General features: G+C 45.2%; 1 protein-coding gene across 5 annotated transcripts in view; it reads left to right on the plus strand.

Annotated features, from left to right (window-relative positions):
* The window catches only part of CAMK1D (calcium/calmodulin dependent protein kinase ID), a 417,102-nt gene that overhangs the window by 364,182 nt on the left and 33,586 nt on the right, over positions 1-19,334 (plus strand). For all 5 annotated transcript variants that reach the window (XM_067701413.1, XM_067701414.1, XM_067701417.1 and 2 more), the window contains exon 6: positions 16,091-16,166. In XM_067701413.1, coding sequence (XP_067557514.1) covers positions 16,091-16,166 — 76 coding nt within the window. The remainder of the gene's footprint in view (positions 1-16,090; positions 16,167-19,334) is intronic.

Consider the following 19,334-nt stretch of genomic DNA (forward strand, 5'->3'; position numbering starts at 1 on the left):
GGAATAGGAGTCAGGTCTTGAGGGGAGACTCTTGTTTTGCACAGCAGTTCTGTCCTATAAAGTCACTGTGAGCGCTGAACGGGCAGACCCTGAGCCCCACTCCCAGGGGAAATACAGGGCTGGGTTCCTGCGGGTCTCTAGTCCCAGCACTGTCATCAGCTGGTCGATACTTGACCTTGTTATATGTGTATCTCTGTCCAGTGTCACTTTATTTAATATTGTTGCTGATTCATTACCGTTGAGCTTAGGCTGACAACACTGTAACTCACGCCTAAGTGAAGCTTATCGGACATGCGTTTTCTCCGTAAGGTGCAGCCTTCTTGTGCTTGGGGGCACTGGACAGCACCTTGGCACTGACACCTGGGGGCCGTTTTTTTTTTTTTTTTGCGGTACGCGGGCCTCTCACCGTTGTGGCCTCTCTCCCGTTGCAGAGCACAGGCTCCGGACGCGCAGGCTCAGCGGCCATGGCTCACGGGCCCAGCCGCTCCGCGGCACGTGGGATCCTCCCGGGCCGGGCCACAAAGCCGTGTCCCCTGCATCGGGAGGCGGACTCTCCACCACTGCGCCACCAGGGAAGCCCTGGGGGCCGTTTTTAATAGTGAAATCAACAGAATGCACAAAAGTGTGGGAAAATGTGGCACTAACTGGACCATAAAAACTATAGTTCTTATCACTGTGAGAGACAAAACAAGAGGGCAGAGCATTGCGGTGTTCGCCCTCAGCTGGGAGCGAGCACTCGGGTGACTCCCTGCCCACTCTGGGCAGGTCTACAAACGACCGCAAAAGCATCCCAGGTATTGATTTGGGGGCTGCAAATGAATTTTAGCGAGTAGGCAGATCTCAAATGTGGATCCATGAGCTGTGGGGATGGACGGTATTTGGGAACTGATAGCCTCTGGTGCATTTTATTTGGTTTTTTTGTTGTTTGGGGTTTTTTGTTTTTGTTTTGTTTGGCCTCACCACGCGGCATGTGGGATCTTAGTTCCCCGACCAGGGATATCAAACCCGTGCCCCCTGCAGTGGAAGTGCAGAGTCCTAATCACTGGACCTCCAGGGAAGTCCCCTCTGATGCATTGTAAAGCCATGAACCTGGATGGAATCATCAAGTGGGGGGCGGGTGTAGATGGAGGAGAGGAAAGGTCCCAGGGCTGAGTCCCGGGGACTCAGAAGGGACAGTGGGTGACGTAGGAAGAGAACCAGGGGGGTGTGTGGCATCTGGACAGCACTTCAGGGAGGATGAAGTGCCTTGTGTCAGCTGTGGCTACGAAGTCAGGTAAGATAAAGACTGAGTGGGGACCACTGGCTTGGGGAACCTTAAATTATAGATTAATCGAACAACTAATTATTTCTGTGGGAGCCTGGTAGTCAGAGTAATGCTGCAGAGAAGATGAAACAGGTCTTCATCAGAGGACCCCAGTGTGCTCTCAGCCTGGGGCTGGACACAGCCCCGTCCACCTGCCCACTCCCCCCCCCCAAGCAGTCTGATGGGGACACTATTTGGGACCTTGGACACAGAAGCCACGGCCTCCTTTTTGCCGGGCAGTTTTTCATTTGAACAGGGCAGAGCCATTAGGCATCTACGGGAGAGAAGGGAGGGAGTACTGTTCCCCTGCCGCCCATCCTGGGGGCCACACGTCCCAAGAGCCCAAGCTGGGAGCAGAGGACGGCTGTCGGCTTTAGTTCAGATTCCTTCGAGGCAGTGTTGGTTTCCATTGGTGAGCGCAGTTGTTTTGTTGTTGTGTCAGTTATGACCTAAATGACTCTTCAGCTGAATAGTTAGTTTCACCAACCTCGAGTTACTACTTCAATTTAAATGAGTTCTCTAATAATGAAGAAATAATGGGAAAAGGGCTGTTTATCCTAAGTGTCCCAAGGCACAAGGTACCCTGGGAGAAAGCAAAGAAATCTGAGCCTTTTGAACTTCACCCTTGACCCTTAACAGCTGCCTGGTCCTTACACACCCCGTATAAGGAACCAGGGCCCATGCTGAGTGTCAGGTCACTGATGACAGGAGATGGCGGGCATCTCTCCATCCAGGTGTATTGCGTTCCTGCTGCAGGCGGCGCCTAGGGCTCTGTCAACACCTGGGGCTCCTCCAATGCAGTATGGCCAGTGGGTGATACGGATCCACGTAAGGTATCGTGTTTGCAGTGTGAAGTAACTGACATAGTTCAGAAGCAGCCTCACAGATACAGGCGAGAGACGGATCAGTAAGGGCTAGAACCAGCAGGGGAAAACTCACAGAGGAGGCAAGATTTGAAGGAAGGGTGGGACTCGGGCCAAGATGAAGGGCTTACGGATGCAGGCGAGCAGGAGAACGAAGGTCCAAGGTCATGAATGGCTTCTGGTATGGAGGGCCTGGGGGAAATGAGCAGAGTCACTTGGGGAGGGAGGGCATGCGTAAATAAGTTCTTGGAGAGAATTGAGGAGAAATGATAAGGCCGTCTGGTGGCAGTCAGCTCCTCAGGGTAACATGGTGACCGTTAGTGTGGTATTGACCTGGATTTAGAATCCATTTAATTGAGTCAGATATAACATTCCCCTCGGCATCGCCAATAAGAGATGGAAGTCAGAGCTGAGAAAGTTTGTAAAATGATTTATGCAACTTGCTCCACTGCGTTAATTAAAATATCCAAACGGGCTCTCTTGAATCACTAAATAGGAACCGTAAGTCACAGAAAGCACCCATGTCAGTCGTGTAATTGACAAGACACTACAAGATGACAAATGTACTTCTGTTCTGTAGAAGGAAGCCTGTCGTTTTATTTCTCGATGTTGCTATTTGCACACCGATGTGATTTCTCAGATTCTATGGGAAAATTAAACTCTTCTAAAAGAACTTGGAACCTTTGTCTCTAGACGAAGTGACAGAGTGCCTCAGCAGAGGAAGGCAAGCCTGTGCTCTTACTTATTCTTCCAAAGACTAGTCTTTCTTATTCAGGGATTGCAAACTGCCCTTTTAAAAAGGGCAAGAAGGCTGGGGTGGTGCTGGGTGGCAGGACTCCTAACTGTTTTGTGATGTTTGCCTTTGAGCAACATGAGACTTGCTTTTTTCATCGAGCCTTTTTGAGTGATGATACATCCCTTTGCAGTATTCCATTTGGAGTGCATACTGGAAACCACTCTTTCATTATTTAATGTGCCTCAAAGATAGGAAGGTGCGTTTCTGTCTGATCCATCATTGTGTCTATAAGCAGAGCCACATCTTGGTTCTCTGCAAGGTGGCTCATTGTTATATTACTTAAACTGTGAAGAAGGAGGCATTCCAGTTTCTTCTCGCAGCTTAGTCGCCTGCATAGACATTGCCAAAGTCTTTGGTCTAGCCCTGGCTTAACTTGTCTAAAATAGTTTAAACAAGTTTCGTTGTGTTCTCTTCTAAGTGGAAATGGAGAACAGTTGGTTCAACGTTCTCAGCATATCTTTTCACCATTAAAGGAATACTTTTAATTCATGGGATCATCGCATTTTTAAAGCTTGATAATGGGCTTGAGGTTAGGATGAGACCTTGGAAACCAGGGGTTCCAGGAACCAGGGTTCCGTTTGGGGATGAGGGACTATTCTCAGAGCCACCCAGCCTGTAGCTGGTGGCAGTCACAACAGTGGGTCTTGACTGTGAGATTCTGTCTCTGCCATTGCTTACGTGTAAGGAAGACCTGAGCCCTTCCCTTAAAATCTTGGGTTCTCAGTTTCTCGTATGTAAAATAAACGTGCTGAACTGATCGGTCATCAAATCGGGCCCTGCCGCTTACCCCTTACAAAATCAATCCTCACAAATGTTGACAGAAAGGAAGGTTGCCTTTAATCTGAATGCCGGCAATCTGGGGAGATGGTAGACTCAGCGTCCCCCCAAAACTACCTCCCAAGATTCTGCTCCACCATGAAAGCTTTTAAAGGGAAACAGGGAAGTAATCTCGGTGAATCTTTGAGGTAGGGGGTCAGAGTTGTCGCCATCCCCACTGTGTGCAGGCTGGGTGCAGGCTGGTCGAGTCCTCGTGATCTTTCTTTAGACCCCACCTTGTTCACACAGTTTGCAAGATTACTGAAGGGAAGCTAAGGAAGAGATCTGGTCATCTGTCAGTTACTTACTTTTCATTCCTACTTCTCTGGTCTATGAAAGAACCAAGAAGTTAGGCAAAGTATTGTGTGATCAAAAGATATGAAAAGTGTGCTCGGGCTGGAGATGAGTAGAGCATGGGGCGCCTGGTTTAAGGTTAGTGACAAGGCAAAGGGGCACCTTCTGCAAAGAGCTCTTTCCCGCAGAGGTTTTTCCTGCCAAGAGCTGCTTACGCGTTGACCTCCATGATTTTTTTTCTGGTTCTGCTGTTCTGTATTTCTACAGATGTGTGACTTAGTAGCCTTTAAGTGTATAAATATTCGTGTGTCAAGGATATTGACTGTCATTTTTTCCCATCTTCACTCAGAACAGACAAGAAAAAATTCAGTTAAGTTGACATCATCCATCTCTGTCCTCCTGAGCGGGCTAAGTCACGCGGTTCCTTTTATCTTTCCTCATAGATCCTCTGTTCCTGCTGCTGTAATCTTCACTCTTCTGTGTGGTCATTTTCTCCCAAAGAGCTCGGTTTTTATTTGTTGTTCACTTAAATACCATATTTTAGTACACGGCTCTGAGCATTACATCATTGTTCTCACCCTCTCAGACTGTTAGCGTTGAAACAGGATTTTATGTAACTGATAAATTGTCACACAGGGCACAGATGAGTAGGCGGGGGACCCACATCAGAACTTTCTCGTTCCTTCTCTCTCAGCAGCGACTCAGTGACAACCAGCAGCGACCGTTTCATCACACTGGGCGCTTGCAGCCAGACCCCATGTGTCAGAGAGAACAGCGCCTCCCCACGTGGGGAGACTTGCAGGGCCTGGTATTAGCCTTGACATAGTGAGTATGGACGAGGGCAGAAGCTCACGATCAGAACGTGTGCCAAGTAAACCCAGCCCTGCCCTGGAAAAGCCCCCACCCCACTAAATCCCTCTTAAAACTATTTGTAGAGCACTCTCCAACCTTCTGGAACTCCTGACGGCTCCTCTCTCAGTACCTGAATCCTGGGATGGAGTTTCATGGTTTCTAAACTGGTACCATTTTGCGGTGGTGGAAAGGAAAGAAGCACTGCAGCATTTTGTAACTTACTCTTTTTTTTTTTTCTTTTAATGTTTATAAACCAAAACACTGGAATGACCGTAGCAGTATTCTTCATGTTGGAGTGTAGCTCATCAGATTTCAGAAGTGAGGAGGGCTTCAGTGCAAAGTAACCATCCGGTTGCGGTTCACAAACCCGTTAGGGCGGAGGTGGAATCCTGGGACAACCGGCAAGGAACACATTACGGGGTTATCCGTTGCCACATTGCTCTAAAACGCCTTACTCAGAACATTTTTCTTCCTCTGTGGCACTGAGTTCCAGGTCTCTCCCACATTTGAAAACACCAGATACCAGCTGCCCTCCCGTTTTCCACTCCCTTCCCGTTCCGTAGTCTCTCCCCACCACCCATCAGCCACATTTTGGCTTCGGCGGCATTTGAATAGTAACCCAGCTCCGATCAGACTGGTAATGAGAAACCAAGATGGTGCTTTAATGGGGACTCTTCATGCCTGTGGTAAAATTCAAGAAGCTACTAGGAAAATCCAAGTGAGCTGCTCATCTGCGATGCATTCTTAGTAAATTACGGCTCTAGGGGAGGGTGAGAAAGAGCTAAGGAACCTGTAACCCCCAGAAAGAGAACAGAGCTGTCCCAAGAAGCTTCTGCTCCTCTCGTGCAGCTCCGGGCTGAGGACAGACCACCGGCGAGGAATGATTCTGTATCTCAGCTGTGTTTTTATTTGCCAGCAATCCAGGCTGCAATCCTCTAAACCTAGGTGAAGCAACACCTGCTTATTAAGATGTTCACAGTAAAGCCCTTCAGCGCATTTTTTTTTTCTTTTTCAATACCTCTCCTGCTGAAAGTTCTCCTGGCGGGAAGCAGACCTGAGTTAACCCGTTCAGTACCACCTCCTCGTTGTAATGCAGCTCTTACTGAGACTGGATGCTCCTCTGAGCTGTATGCCTGAATCTTACTTTTCCTTGATCTCAGAATTTTATTTACCGTCTCTGAACAGTCCACTGCTGGGTAGAAAGGTCCTCTTTCTCTCCCACTGTTTTTTTTTTTTACGATGTTGTGTTACTTTCAGGCGTACAGCAAAGTGATTCCGTTATACATATCTATATATATATAGACATATATGTATATATCTATTCTTTTTCAGACTCTGTTCCCTTATAGATTATTACAAGATATTGAGTAGAGTTCCCCGTGCTATACAGTAGGTCCTGGTTGGTTATCTATTATACACAGTAGTGTGCATCTCCCACTGTTTCAGTGATATCCTTTTCACCACAATGATGACACGCAGTGTCACTAACTCTTTGGAACTATATTACAGTTTGATTTAAGACTATCCACTTATCCTCCAGCAGAGGAGCTCTGTCCCTTCTCACTACCTTTGGAAATCCCTTAGGGACAGGAAAACCTGGATCAAGTGTCCTTGGACACAAATCCCTAACGGTACAGTTGGCCGTCTGGATCCACGGGTTCCACATCCTCGGATTCAACCAACTGCAGATCAAAAGTATTTTTCAGAAATCGCCAGAAAGCTCCAAGAAACAAAACTTGAACTTGCTGCTTACCGGCAACAACTTACCCGGCGTTAACATTGTGTTAAGTGTTACGGGTCATCTAGAGGTAAAGTGCGCAGGAGGATGTTGTAGGTAATGTGCAAATACTATGCCATTTTTTTATGTATGGGACTCCAGCATCCACCGATCTTGGTGTCCACAGAGAGTCCTGGACCCCCATCCCCACAGATGCTGAGGGACAACGGTATGCCTTGGAATGAGGGGACACCTGCAGCTCTACGGGTGAGCACAGATTCTTTTCCATGAAGGCCTAACACTGGGACAGACTGGCAGGTGCCCTTCAAGACAGGAAACTGAGGCACAGAAAGATGATGAATTCGAGGTACACTGGTGCAGAGCCCAGCCTCTAATTCTGTCCTCTGAGTCAGTGCTGGGTCAGAGGTGACAGATGCTAGCACCAGCCTACAGGTGCACAATCTGATTTTAAAACCCACATGGAAGTTCGGTGCTCTCCCATGAGACCACCTACTCCTCTCTTAGGCTTCTTCCTGTAAAGATGCTATCATGTTGCCAGCCTGCCCAGCAGAATGGAACTTGAATCCAGGCCCCCTGACCCCTAGGCCTCCTGACCTCCTTTCATGAGCGACTTGGGAAAAGCCATGATATTAAAAGAAGACTCCACTTCCTCTGACCATGACTGGCGTTCGTGTCTCAGAGCCTTTTCCTCCCCACCATGGCATGCATTAAGTTCAAGTCAGATGCCTTTCTCCATGGCCTCCTCAGGGAGGCAAGGCCAGCCAGCAGGGTCAACAGGTGAACCTGAGACTAAGCTGTAGGCTGGCAGGTTGCCCATCTGCCTGCGTGTCTGTCTGCTGACATCATAGGCTACATAGTAGGTTAGAAGTTTCAGGTTCATTTTCAGAGACAGAAGCTTGTTCAAAGACAGGTAGAGGTGCTGATCTGAGTGTCTTGTCAGCTCTGTTTCAGCAGGTGGCACAGATGGCAGCAGTTGTACACACTCCAGAGAATTAGGGAATGCACCCCAGTGTTCATAGCAGCACTGGTTACAGCAGCCAAGACATGGAAGCAACCCTAAATGTCCATCGACTTTGGATAAAGATGAATGGATAAAGAAGATGTGACATACACACACACACACACACACACGCACGCACGCACAATAGAATATTCCTCAGCCATGAAAAAGAATGAAATGATGCCATTTGCAGCAACATGGATGAACCTAGAGATGATCATACTAAGTGAAGTAAGCCAGACAGAGATGAATACCATATTATGTCACTTATATGTGGAATCTAAAATATGACGCAAATGAACTTATTTGTAAAACAGAAACAGACTCAGACATAGAAAACAAACTTATGGTTACCAGAGGGGAAAGGGGGTGGGGAGGGATAAATTAGGAGTTTGGGATTAGCAGATACACACTATTATATATAAAATAGATATACAACAAGGTCCTACTGTATAGCCCAGGAAACTGTATTCAATATCCTATAATAAACCATAATGGAGAAGAATATGAAAAAGAATATATATATATATATATATATATTCTTTTTCATATTACTGAATCATTTTGCTGTACACCAGAAACTAACACAACACTGTAAATCAACTATACTTAATTTAAAAAGAAAAAGAATTAGGGAGAAAATTAGGATATGCCCATTTTTATAATCAGTCTTCCAGAATAATCTTTAAACACCCCTTTAAAAAAGAATTATAATTGGGGCCAATGAAAACAAGAACTGGTTAGAACTAGGCATTGCACCCTTGTAGCTACTTAAAGGATGGGGAGAGCTCAGGACAATGGGGATGGGAATCTTGATGACACCTGGCCTGGAGGTAGGAGAGGGTGGGGCTGGGGGGTGGAGGGAGCAGGGCAGGGAGAGGAAATGTGGAAGGAGCACAGCCTCTCTCCTCAATAAATGCAGAGCCACGAAGGGGCCACGCACAGCCAGAGGTCCTCGGCCATCACATGGATCTCTAATATCGGGACAAATGGTCCTGATGCCCACAGCGCTGTCTGTCAACCATGACGAACAGCCTGCTCCTGCTGCCGTGCCTAGGCTGGTGCCTGGACCAAGGGGGGATGATGATGTAAACGTGTTGGTGATGAAGTGACCACAAGGATCAAGAACTAGATGAACAAAGGGACCAACTGGCTCCTTCCAGCTCTAAGATTCAAGTTCTCCTGACCTGCCCTTCCATCGCGTGTGGGCCCAGCTCTGTCCTGACTTCTGAGGGTTTTCATCAAAAGGGTGGAAATCTTCATTTATGAATCATTTTATGTTACGCTAGAATCGAAGGAAAGTACCAAATGATATCAAGAATCTGTTCAGCCTTAATTCTAGAGAGTAATAAAACCTACATTCCTTTTGCTCCTATGATCTTTCCAACTTTTCCTCCTTACATAACAACTACTAATTATACCCGTACATATGTGCTGCATATTTCCTTTAAGCCTCATAACAATCCTAAGAGTTGGGCTCTCTTAATGTTCCCATCTAACAAAATGGAGGCTGAGAAAGATTAAGGGACTTACCCAAGTCCACACATGTAGTAAGTGGTGGAGCCTAGGTTTCTTTCACTGAAAAGCCAATGTGCCCGACTATTTAAAACTTCTTAAATCCAGACAACTAAAGTCATTTTAAGTAACAAGAACCTAAATCCCGGCAACCATTTCACATCCTTCAGACCTCTCCTACTCTTTCATCTTTACGCCTATTACTTTATTCTTGGAAAACAACATGAACAACGTGCATATATATACTTTTATTAACAGCACCACTAGCCACAGCGATTTCTTTCCCCGGCTGTATCTTTCTCATTCTGTTTGCACCTTGCCCATCATTTGACTATTGGAGGTAATATTTTCTTTCCTTGGATATTTTTGAGTTTTATTTAGAGTAAGTTCAGTATTTTCAGGGTTGGATTTTGACTGAGTTAAACTTAAAAATCAACACCACCTCTCCCATCTTGCCATGATCTTGTCTGACTCTGATCATCGTCCTTAGGAGGGCGGCCGAGGCTGGCACTACGTCTGTGGCTTGTGTCTACCCTCAGTGCCCTGGAGAACAGGTGTGCCGTGAGGGCAGGGGCCAGGTGTGCTTTCGTCACCCATAAAGCTAGTGCCTGAAGTGGGATGCAGCCCATTAAATGATTGAATAAGGAGAAACACCACCACCATGGTTCTGGACCACAAGCTCTCCTTTTCCAGCATCAAGGGCTGCTCCTGCCACCCAGGGCTGCCCCTCCTGCTTGTGTCCCCACCCTTATCCCAGTAGAAGGGGTCATATTTGAAGTACGAAGAGGAGTGGTCCTCAAACATCCGTGGAGGGGAACAGATCACCTTGAACATGAACGTGGTAACACGATGAGATCACATTCTCCCTGCTCTCTGCAGAGACGGTTCTTAGCACATCCTTGGACGCAGGAAATGGGAAAATTCCTTTTCTGTTTTATGAGAGCCTGAGGACTGGTGACTGTGGCCCCCACCTTCACAAGCCACTGTCCTCGTTTCCAATTCCACTTGGTTAAGCCTCTTTTTCCTCTCTCTCTTTCAGTAAGGAAAATGGGCAACTTAGTTGTTTTAAAAACAACATGAAAAGTTTCTGAAATTCTGTTTTTTTTCTTTCTGAAATCTCTGGAGTCCTTCCCTTTACCAGGAAACCTTGCTCTGAATCAATATAAAACAGCTCGGTTTATAGAAGACGTTTCCCACCAAGTGGAATTTTCCACAGTGCGTTGGTAGTGAGTCTCACAGCAGTAAATTCAATTATTTTAAATTTTGAACGTACTGTTTCACTAAAGAGCGTGGGTTAAGCCTGGGGCTCAGAGGAGGGAACATCTGTCCACAGATCTCTCCAGTAGCTCGTGGGATGCTCTGCTGAGGCTGTGTGGTTTATATGGAACTCACTTCTATTGACTGGTGTAAATTAAGCTGATGGGATACTGTTTCTATCGGCAGTAGCCTCAAAAAACCTGAATTGATAGTCCCCAAGATCTGACCAGGAAGGAGGTTCTGAGAGATCATTTAACAGACTATCTTTTCTGCCATTTAGCCCTAGAACTAATAATTCTGAAATCCCTTTGAGAAAAGCTTTTAAAAGGAGAGCAACGTGAATGACAGACACCCACAGAGAATTAGGGCTAATTCTGGTTCTTTTATCTCCCAGATTCATGTCAGAAACAGGGCATGTATTCAGCAGTTTATCTTACTTGTACCTAATACAGGGACTTCCCAAACGACAGTTGCTTGCAATCCAAAATTTATTTGTGACCCTCTCATTTTTTTGTTCCTGTAGGTACTCACCAAAAATATTTGAGGCAGCTAAGTTTATTTGTAAATCAGTTGTCTGGCGTTTGGAAAACATTTTCTTATAGAAATAATGGCGTGTGTGTTGAGTAGGTTGGGTTCAGTTGCATCACCATTTGGTGAACTACCAGAATGTACTAAGCCCTGAAAATACAGTCTAGAGATGTTCTCCAGCAGCATGAAGTCTGGACCTTGACAGTGTGATTCACACAGCAGTAAAGGGATGGATAAGGTATAGTAGGAGCCTACCAGAGGCTAGTGTGTTACAGGGTTTTGATGAATAGACCTGGGAACCCAACTGTCATGGCCCAACACATGTCACCCAGGTGGAGCTGCCTCCACCCCACCGCTGTTCTCTCCACCTCTATTGTGGCTCTTAGCATTTGCCTTGAGGTGCTCCTATGTTGAATGCATGCATATTTACAATTGTTATGTCTTCTTGGATTGATCCCTTGATCATTATATAGTATCCTTCCTTGTCTCTTGTAACAGTGTTTATTTTAAAGTCTATTTTGTCTGATATGAGTATTGCTACCCCAGCTTTCTTTTGATTTCCATTTGCATGGAGTATCTTTTTCCATCCCTCACTTTCAATCTGTATGTGTCCCTAGGTTTGAAGTGGGGCTCTTGTAGACAGCATATATGGGTGTTGTTTTTGTATCCATTCAGCCAATCTGTGTCTTTTAGTTGGAGCATTTAATCCATTTATATTTAAGGTAATTGTCGATATGTATGTTTCTACTGCCATTTTCTTAATTGTTTCTGGTTTGTTTTTGTAGGTCTTTTTCTTCTCTTGTATTTCACGCCTAGAGAAATTCCTTTAGCATTTGTTTTAAAGCTGGTTTGGTGGTGCTGAATTCTCTTAGCCTTTGCTTGTCTGTAAAGCTTTTGATTTCTCTGTCGAAACTGAATGAGAGCCTTGCTGGGGAGAGTATTCTTGTAGGTTTTTCCCTTTCATCACTTTAAATATATCATGCCACTCCCTTCTGGCCTAAAAGGCTGACTTCAGCCAAGCCTAAGAGGCAGTCGGGAGGTTGGACCAGCCACCTATCTTGGATCTGTCCCTTCAGCACTTCCGGGTGGGTGGGTCTCTCTACTGCCACTGATAGCCACTGACAGTCCCCAGGGCCCAGGCCTTGAAATGCACTGGAGGAACGTGTATGCCCACCCCACTGGAGTCTTTCCCTTCTGCTATGGCTGTGCCAGGAAACTGAGCCCTTTCCTGCTCTGCCTGGGGTTGATGGCATCACCGACAAGTCAGGGTGCCTCTTAATGACTGCTTTCTCTGTCAATAGCTCCAATTAAGTTACTTCGATTCAAAGCCTCCCTCTGTTAGAAGGTGTGGGGTTGGCCAGAGTCACTGCCAACCTCCCACGACACATGAATTATGCTGGGTACAATTAGGAGAGAAAATCTGGGCTTCCTCAGCCTGGGAGCTCATTTGTCGTCCCAAAGTTTGTAAGTTGGATGCTGTGACTCTTTAGAATTACAGCTGAATTCTTGCCAGTGGTATAAGATTGATAACACAAGGGAGTTTGGCTGGTTCTCAAAGTGAAAACGGGTCTATGAAAAGATCAGAAAGAAGGGGATTCTCCCAGCACTCCAGCTGAAAGGGATCAAGGGAATGGAAGGAGGACCAAAAACCAGATAAGTACAACAGGTTGGCAAAACGATAGCGCCAACTGCAGGACGCAGACGGACAGTGGGAGAGAAAATATCCCACCTGACCTCAGGGGTTCATGATTTGTTCACCATATCAAATTGTCAGGAGGGTTTTGAATATTGTCTGAGAATTTATTTTTTTCAAGAATTACTATGAGATGACAAGTTAGCTATTTAAAGCTAGGTGGGCTTGTTCAAACAGTGTCCCAAAGAACATTTGTTTCCAGGAATCATATCACAAAGGAAAATAGAATTGAAGCCATTCACGTATGTGCCATCGTACAAGTTTAAAATATTTTAAGTTGGTGAGAATTTTATTTCCAAATCAGTTTGCTTTGTCTTTTTTATCATGACATTACACTTCTGGCTTCACTCTCTGGATTGGGTTCAAGTGCAATTAAGGACCTCACCAGAGGGCAAATGGTTCACCTGCCACCAATTGGTTAAAAGTGTGTATATTTCATTGCAGTTGCTGTGACCCAGATAAGACACAACACCAAAGAGGACAAGACATGTTTGGCACAAGCACATAGAGTTCCACCACCAATGTAGATACCCTGGTATTTGTTAATCATTTAGAACTTTTCCCTAACATCCATACTGTTGATCTAAATCAGAAGTCTTTTTATACAAAAGCATATACTTGATGTTATAAAGTTTACTAGCTAAACAAAAATCTCATATTTTAAGAAATTTGTGTCATCTGTGGTTTCAAGAATCTAAACGTCCCAAGTAACATCCAAGCTCCGACTTGCATAAAAATCAGCCGCTTGCTTTTCAAGTCTCTGCAGCGCACTGCCCGATTCTCCAGAGCCCTGGAGCATTTGCCAGACTGCAGGCAAAGGGCCTGATGTGCACGTGCCGCCAGGTGTGTGGATTTCAGGAGGGGAACCGTGTTCTTTATTCCTTTGTTTGCTGAACAGTGGATGGTGGCCAGTACTTGCTGTTTTCTTTTCTTCCTTTTTTTTTTTTTTTTGCGGTACGTGGGCCTCTCACTGCTGTGGCCTCTCCCGTTGCGGAGCGCAGGCTCAGCGGCCATGGCTCACGGGCCCAGCCGCTCCGCGGCATGTGGGATCCTCCCGGACCGGGGCACGAACCCGTGTCCCCTGCACCGGCAGGCGGACTCCCAACCACTGCGCCACCAGGGAAGCCCGCTTGCTGTTTTCTAACAGATGATGACGAGGAGGAGGATTTGTTCTTTTAAGAATCCTTCCTGCCCCATCCACAGAGGTGGTCAGGAGAACACAGAGGGCTAGCTCTTCCTAGGAGTCAACCCTGCTTTCTAGGGGCCGGGTCTTATCCCCTCGTCAGTTGACATCTGGTTTCGTGGAGCGTTTGGGCCAGGCTGTCTCGCCAGCTCTCTGAAGAGCCCTGCAGACCCCGTGACATGGAAGCCAGGGCCTCTGCCCACCTGCTTGATGCGGCGCTCCTGATGCCTGCTGTCAGCTGTGCCGGGAGGAGGGGCCGGGTCCGATGTAGCTCTGCGAGCCTTTTCTGCCTCTCTTGAACTTTCCATCAGGCTACGAGGATGGCCCTGGAGGCTCAGAAACATGCTCCTTGCAGAACCAGTCCCCTCCCGCCACCTGTGCTCGTGTGGCTGTCAGCCCAAAGCATCAGCTCTGAGAGCACCATCCTCCTAGATCAGCAGGACGTTGGCTGTGGGCAATGGCTCCCTTTTGTCAGTTGCCATAATAGAAGCATCTGAGAAACAGGCTCTTAGCAGTTCTGGGGAAGAGGGAGGATGGATTCAGTCACTCCCCATTATCTAAGGGCCGCTTCTCCAGTCTGTGAGTTCCCCAACTTTGTAGCGCTCTCTGCTTCTGCTACTGCATTGAGGGTAAACACAGCAAAGCCGTACAAACGTATTTATTTAGCTCTTATTAAATTTAAAAAAAAGTCTCATCAGAAGTTTGGAGGAATTGAGGCTGAAACCTAAAATTAGATTTGAGGATTCTCTGTGGGTTGTATTTCTTACCATCCTAACCAGAAACATCCAGCAAGTTTGTGTCCTTCCCTCTTCTTGCTCAGGAAGGTGCTTATCTGCAACAGGGTGAGAGGGTTTCCCTGTTCATTTTTCTACAAAAGGACTTTGCTTAGAGACTGAAGAAAGACTCACCTTAACAGTCAGTAGATTCCAGTGGAAAGAGCTGGGACAAGGGTGAGATTGAATTGTGTTCAGATCCCAACTGGTCTATATCTCCTATGTGGCGTCAGAAAAGGAACATCTCTGAGGCTCATTTTCTTTAAGGATCAGGAGCAGATAATGGCTAATTGGCAGAGTTGTTGAAGGGATTACAGTAGAGAATGTCTATGAATGACAAGGACGAGACCCGGATCACACAGGCACTTAATTCGGGTTAGACTACGTTGGTGTAGAGGCCTCTTGGCAGCTGGATACTGGGGATAAGTGGCTTGATCTCTGAGTCCCCGTGCACCCTCACCTGTAGCTTGGGAAGAAGGATAATAATAACTAAGCTCTTCCCCACCAAGAAAGGTTGTGGTGAGTTAATGCATCCCCAATGCATAGAACACACAGCTTAGCCTGACAAGTGCCTTGTAAGCTAGAGCTCTTTTTACTTTCTCTACCTTCTTAAACTTTCTGCAAAGTTTATCCTAGACACTTCAATCAGATGTATTTGCATAAAAAGGAGGTTTTACTTGTGAAGAAGGTTTACTTCCTTTCCTGTGTTTATTTACTCTTTGCACAAATACGTATGGCAGACCCTGCTGAGTGCCAGACACTGGGTGGGTATCCAACGCTGGGCAGTAGCCACGGCCCGGAACAGGAAGTATGGGAATAGTACAAAATAAGCCAAGGCCCTGGACTGGTGATGCGTGATGAAGAGTGGGTTAGAACCAAGGAAGTGAGATTCAATAGCATTTTTCCTGTTTCACAGATGAGAAAACAGAATGGCAGTATAGTGACAGATGACCCGCCCAAAACCTTAGAGAAGGAATCAGGAGCAGGCCTGAGGCAGGACATGGAGAGAAGGTTTTAGGTCTGAACTTGACTTAAGCCCCATGAAGGCAGGGGGAAGGGGCTTCACCTGCCTGTCCCCACAGCACCTAGAAAGTCCCTACACAGGGGCCAGAAATGCTTCCTTGAGCTGATTTGAGGTGAATCACACCCCAGGCCCCAGACTGAGTATTCTCTCCTCTCTGTCAGTCTGGTCTGAGCTATAGAGCTTAGCCCAGCACTGACATAAAATACCTCCTATCAAGTATGTATTGATTGATTGATAACCTCCAGTTGTACACACACACAAATGCTCCCCTTTTGTCTAGTTACAAAAGCCAACAAATATATCAGATTGTGTCTGCCTACTCAGTTTCTAGAATCACAGAAAGTTCAGCCCAAGTAGCAGACAAAAAGAGCAAAAAGCAAAAAACACCTAAAACCCGCCTTATGTCTTAATCATTTAAATTGTCAGGCTTGTGTCTCTGCTTTGTTGTTTCACAGCTCCCGAGGTCCTCGCACAGAAACCCTACAGCAAAGCTGTCGACTGCTGGTCCATTGGGGTGATTGCCTATATCTTGTAAGTATGGCTTGCCACCTCGGCTTCTTTTTTCCTTTTTTTTAAAAAAAATTGTGACAAAATATACATTTAATTTTGTACACCATTTTAACCTTCTTTTTTTTTTTTTTTTTGGCCGCGTTGGGTCTTCATTGCTGCATGCAGGCTTTCTCTAGTTGCAGCGAGCAGGGGCTACTCTTCGTTGCGATGCGGTGGCTTCTCTTGTTGCAGAGCACAGGCTCTAGAGCACAGGCCCGGTAGTTGTGGTGCACGAGCTTAGTTGCTCCGCGGCATGTGGGATCTTCCTGGACCAGGGATCGAACCCGAGTCCCCTGCATTGGCAGGCAGATTCTTAACCACTGCACCACCAGGGAAGTTCCTTAACCATTTTTAAGAGTACAATTCAGTGGCATCAAGCACATTCATAGTATGGCACAACCATCACCACCACCATCTCCAGAACTTTTTCATCTTCCCAAACTGAAACCCACTAAATACTAACTCCCATTCGTTTCCCCCGAGCCCCTGGCAACCACCATTCTGCTTTCTGTCTCTATGAATTTGCCTTCTCTAGGTATCTCATGGAGGTGGAATCATAAGGTATTTGTTCTTTTTTGTCTGTTTTCTTTTTCCACTTAGCATAGTGTCCTCAGGGTTCATCTATGTTACAGTTAGTATGTGTCAGAATTTCATTCTTTCTTGAGGTTGAATTATTCCCTTGTGTGTATATACTACATTTTGTTTATCCATTCATCCATCAATGGACACTTGGGTTGTTTCCACCTTTTGGCTGTTGTGAATAAGGCTGTTACGAACACAGGTGTGCAAATATCTGTTCGAGTCCTGCTTTCAATGCTTTGGGGTGTATACTCAGAAGTGGAATTGCTGGATCATATGGTAATTCTATGTTTAACTACTTGAGGAGCTGCCGTCATGTTTTCCAAAGCAACACCACCATTTTACATTCCCAACAGTGATGCACAAGGGTCTAGTTTCTCTACATCTTTGTGAACACTTATTTTCCATTTTTTTGTAATAGCCGTCCTAAGAGGTGTGAAGTGGTAACTTGTTGTGGGTTAGATTTGCATTTCTTTCACAGCTGGTGATGTGTTAGGCATCTTTTCGTGCGCCACCTTGGCTTTGCTGGGAATACAAACCACTATGAAAATATTAGGGCATGTCCAACAGAAGTCACAGTAAGAAAAATGTGATAAAAACCCAAAATTTAGCCTTTGAATTCCTCATTTCTTCTCAGGTGCCTTATCTCCATGACCCAGGAAATGCCATGGTCATAGGCTTGTTGCAGTTATTTTAAGATGATCAATTTTGGTTTTTATGTTTTGATTTGTTTAAGTCCCCTGTAAAGTTACTTTTTAAGCTACAATTTCTTTTTGTAGTCATATTTTCAAACACTTACTATGGAGCATACTTTCAGGATAGGTTTAGGCCAGTGCGTTTCTGAAATTGATCAGAAATGAATTTCTCCTCGTTAGCATCCCCAAGGAGGGGAATGTTTTCTCGCTGACAGAGCCCACTGCACACAACAAAAGGCTATGAGGGAACTTTCCTCAACATAATAAAGGCCATATATGACAAACCCACAGCCAACATTGTCCTCAATGGTGAAAAACTGAAAGCATTTCCACTAAGATCAGGAAAAAGACAAGGTTGCCCACTCTCACCTCTCTTATTCAACATAGTTTTGGAAGTTTTAGCCACAGCAATCAGAGAAGAAAAGGAAATAAAAGGAATCCAAATCGGAAAAGAAGAAGTAAAGCTGTCACTGTTTGCAGATGACATGATACTATACATAGAGAATCCTAAAGATGCTTCCAGAAAACTACTAGAGCTAATCAATGAATTTGGTAAAGTAGCAGGATACAAAATTAATGCACAGAAATCTCTGGCATTCCTATATACTAACGATGAAAAATCTGAAATCAAGAAAACACTTCCATTTACCATTGCAACGAAAAGAATAAAATATCTAGGAATAAACCTACCTAAGGAGACAAAAGACCTGTATGCAGAAAATTATAAGACACTGATGAAAGAAATTAAAGATAATACAAATAGATGGAGAGATATACCATGTTCTTGGATTGGAAGAATCAACATTGTGAAAATGACTCTACTACCCAAAGCAATCTACAGATTCAATGCAATCCCTATCAAACTACCACTGGCATTTTTCACAGAACTAGAACAAAAAATTTCACAATTTGTATGGAAACACAAAAGACCCCGAAGAGCCAAAGCAATCTTGAGAACGAAAACCGGACCTGGAGGAATCAGGCTCCCTGACTTCAGACTATACTACAAAGCTACAGTAATCAAGACAGTATGGTACTGGCACAGAAACAGAAAGATAGATCAATGGAACAGGATAGAAAGCCCAGAGATAAACCCACGCACATATGGTCACCTTATCTTTGATAAAGGAGGCAGGAATGTACAGTGGAGAAAGGACAGCCTCTTCAATAAGTGGTGCTGGGAAAACTGGACAGGTACATGTAAAAGTATGAGATTAGATCACTCCCTAACACCATACACAAAAATAAGCTCAAAATGGATTAAAGACCTAAATGTAAGGCCAGAAACTATCAAACTTTTAGAGGAAAACATAGGCAGAACACTCTATGGCATAAATCACAGCAATATCCTTTTTGACCCACCTCCTAGAGAAATGCAAATAAAAATAAACAAATGGGACCTAATGAAACTTAAAAGCTTTTGCACAGCAAAGGAAACCATAAACAAGACGAAAAGACAACCCTCAGAATGGGAGAAAATATTTGCAAATGAAGCAACTGACAAAGGATTAATCTCCAAAATTTATAAGCAGCTCATGCAGCTCAATAACAAAAAAACAAACCCAATCCAAAAATGGGCAGAAGACCTAAATAGACATTTCTCCAAAGAAGATGTACAGACTGCCAACAAACACATGAAAGAATGCTCAACATCATTAATCATTAGAGAAATGCAAATCAAAACTACAATGAGATACCATTTCACACCAGTCAGAATGGCCATCATCAAAAAATCTAGAAACAATAAATGCTGGAGAGGGTGTGGAGAAAAGGGAACACTCTTGCACTGCTGGGGGAATGTGAATTGGTACAGCCACTATGGAGAACAGTATGGAGGTTCCTTAAGAAACTACAAATAGAACTACCATATGACCCA

Source organism: Pseudorca crassidens, chromosome 1 (assembly GCF_039906515.1).
Source record: "Pseudorca crassidens isolate mPseCra1 chromosome 1, mPseCra1.hap1, whole genome shotgun sequence".
Lineage (NCBI taxonomy): Eukaryota > Metazoa > Chordata > Mammalia > Artiodactyla > Delphinidae > Pseudorca > Pseudorca crassidens.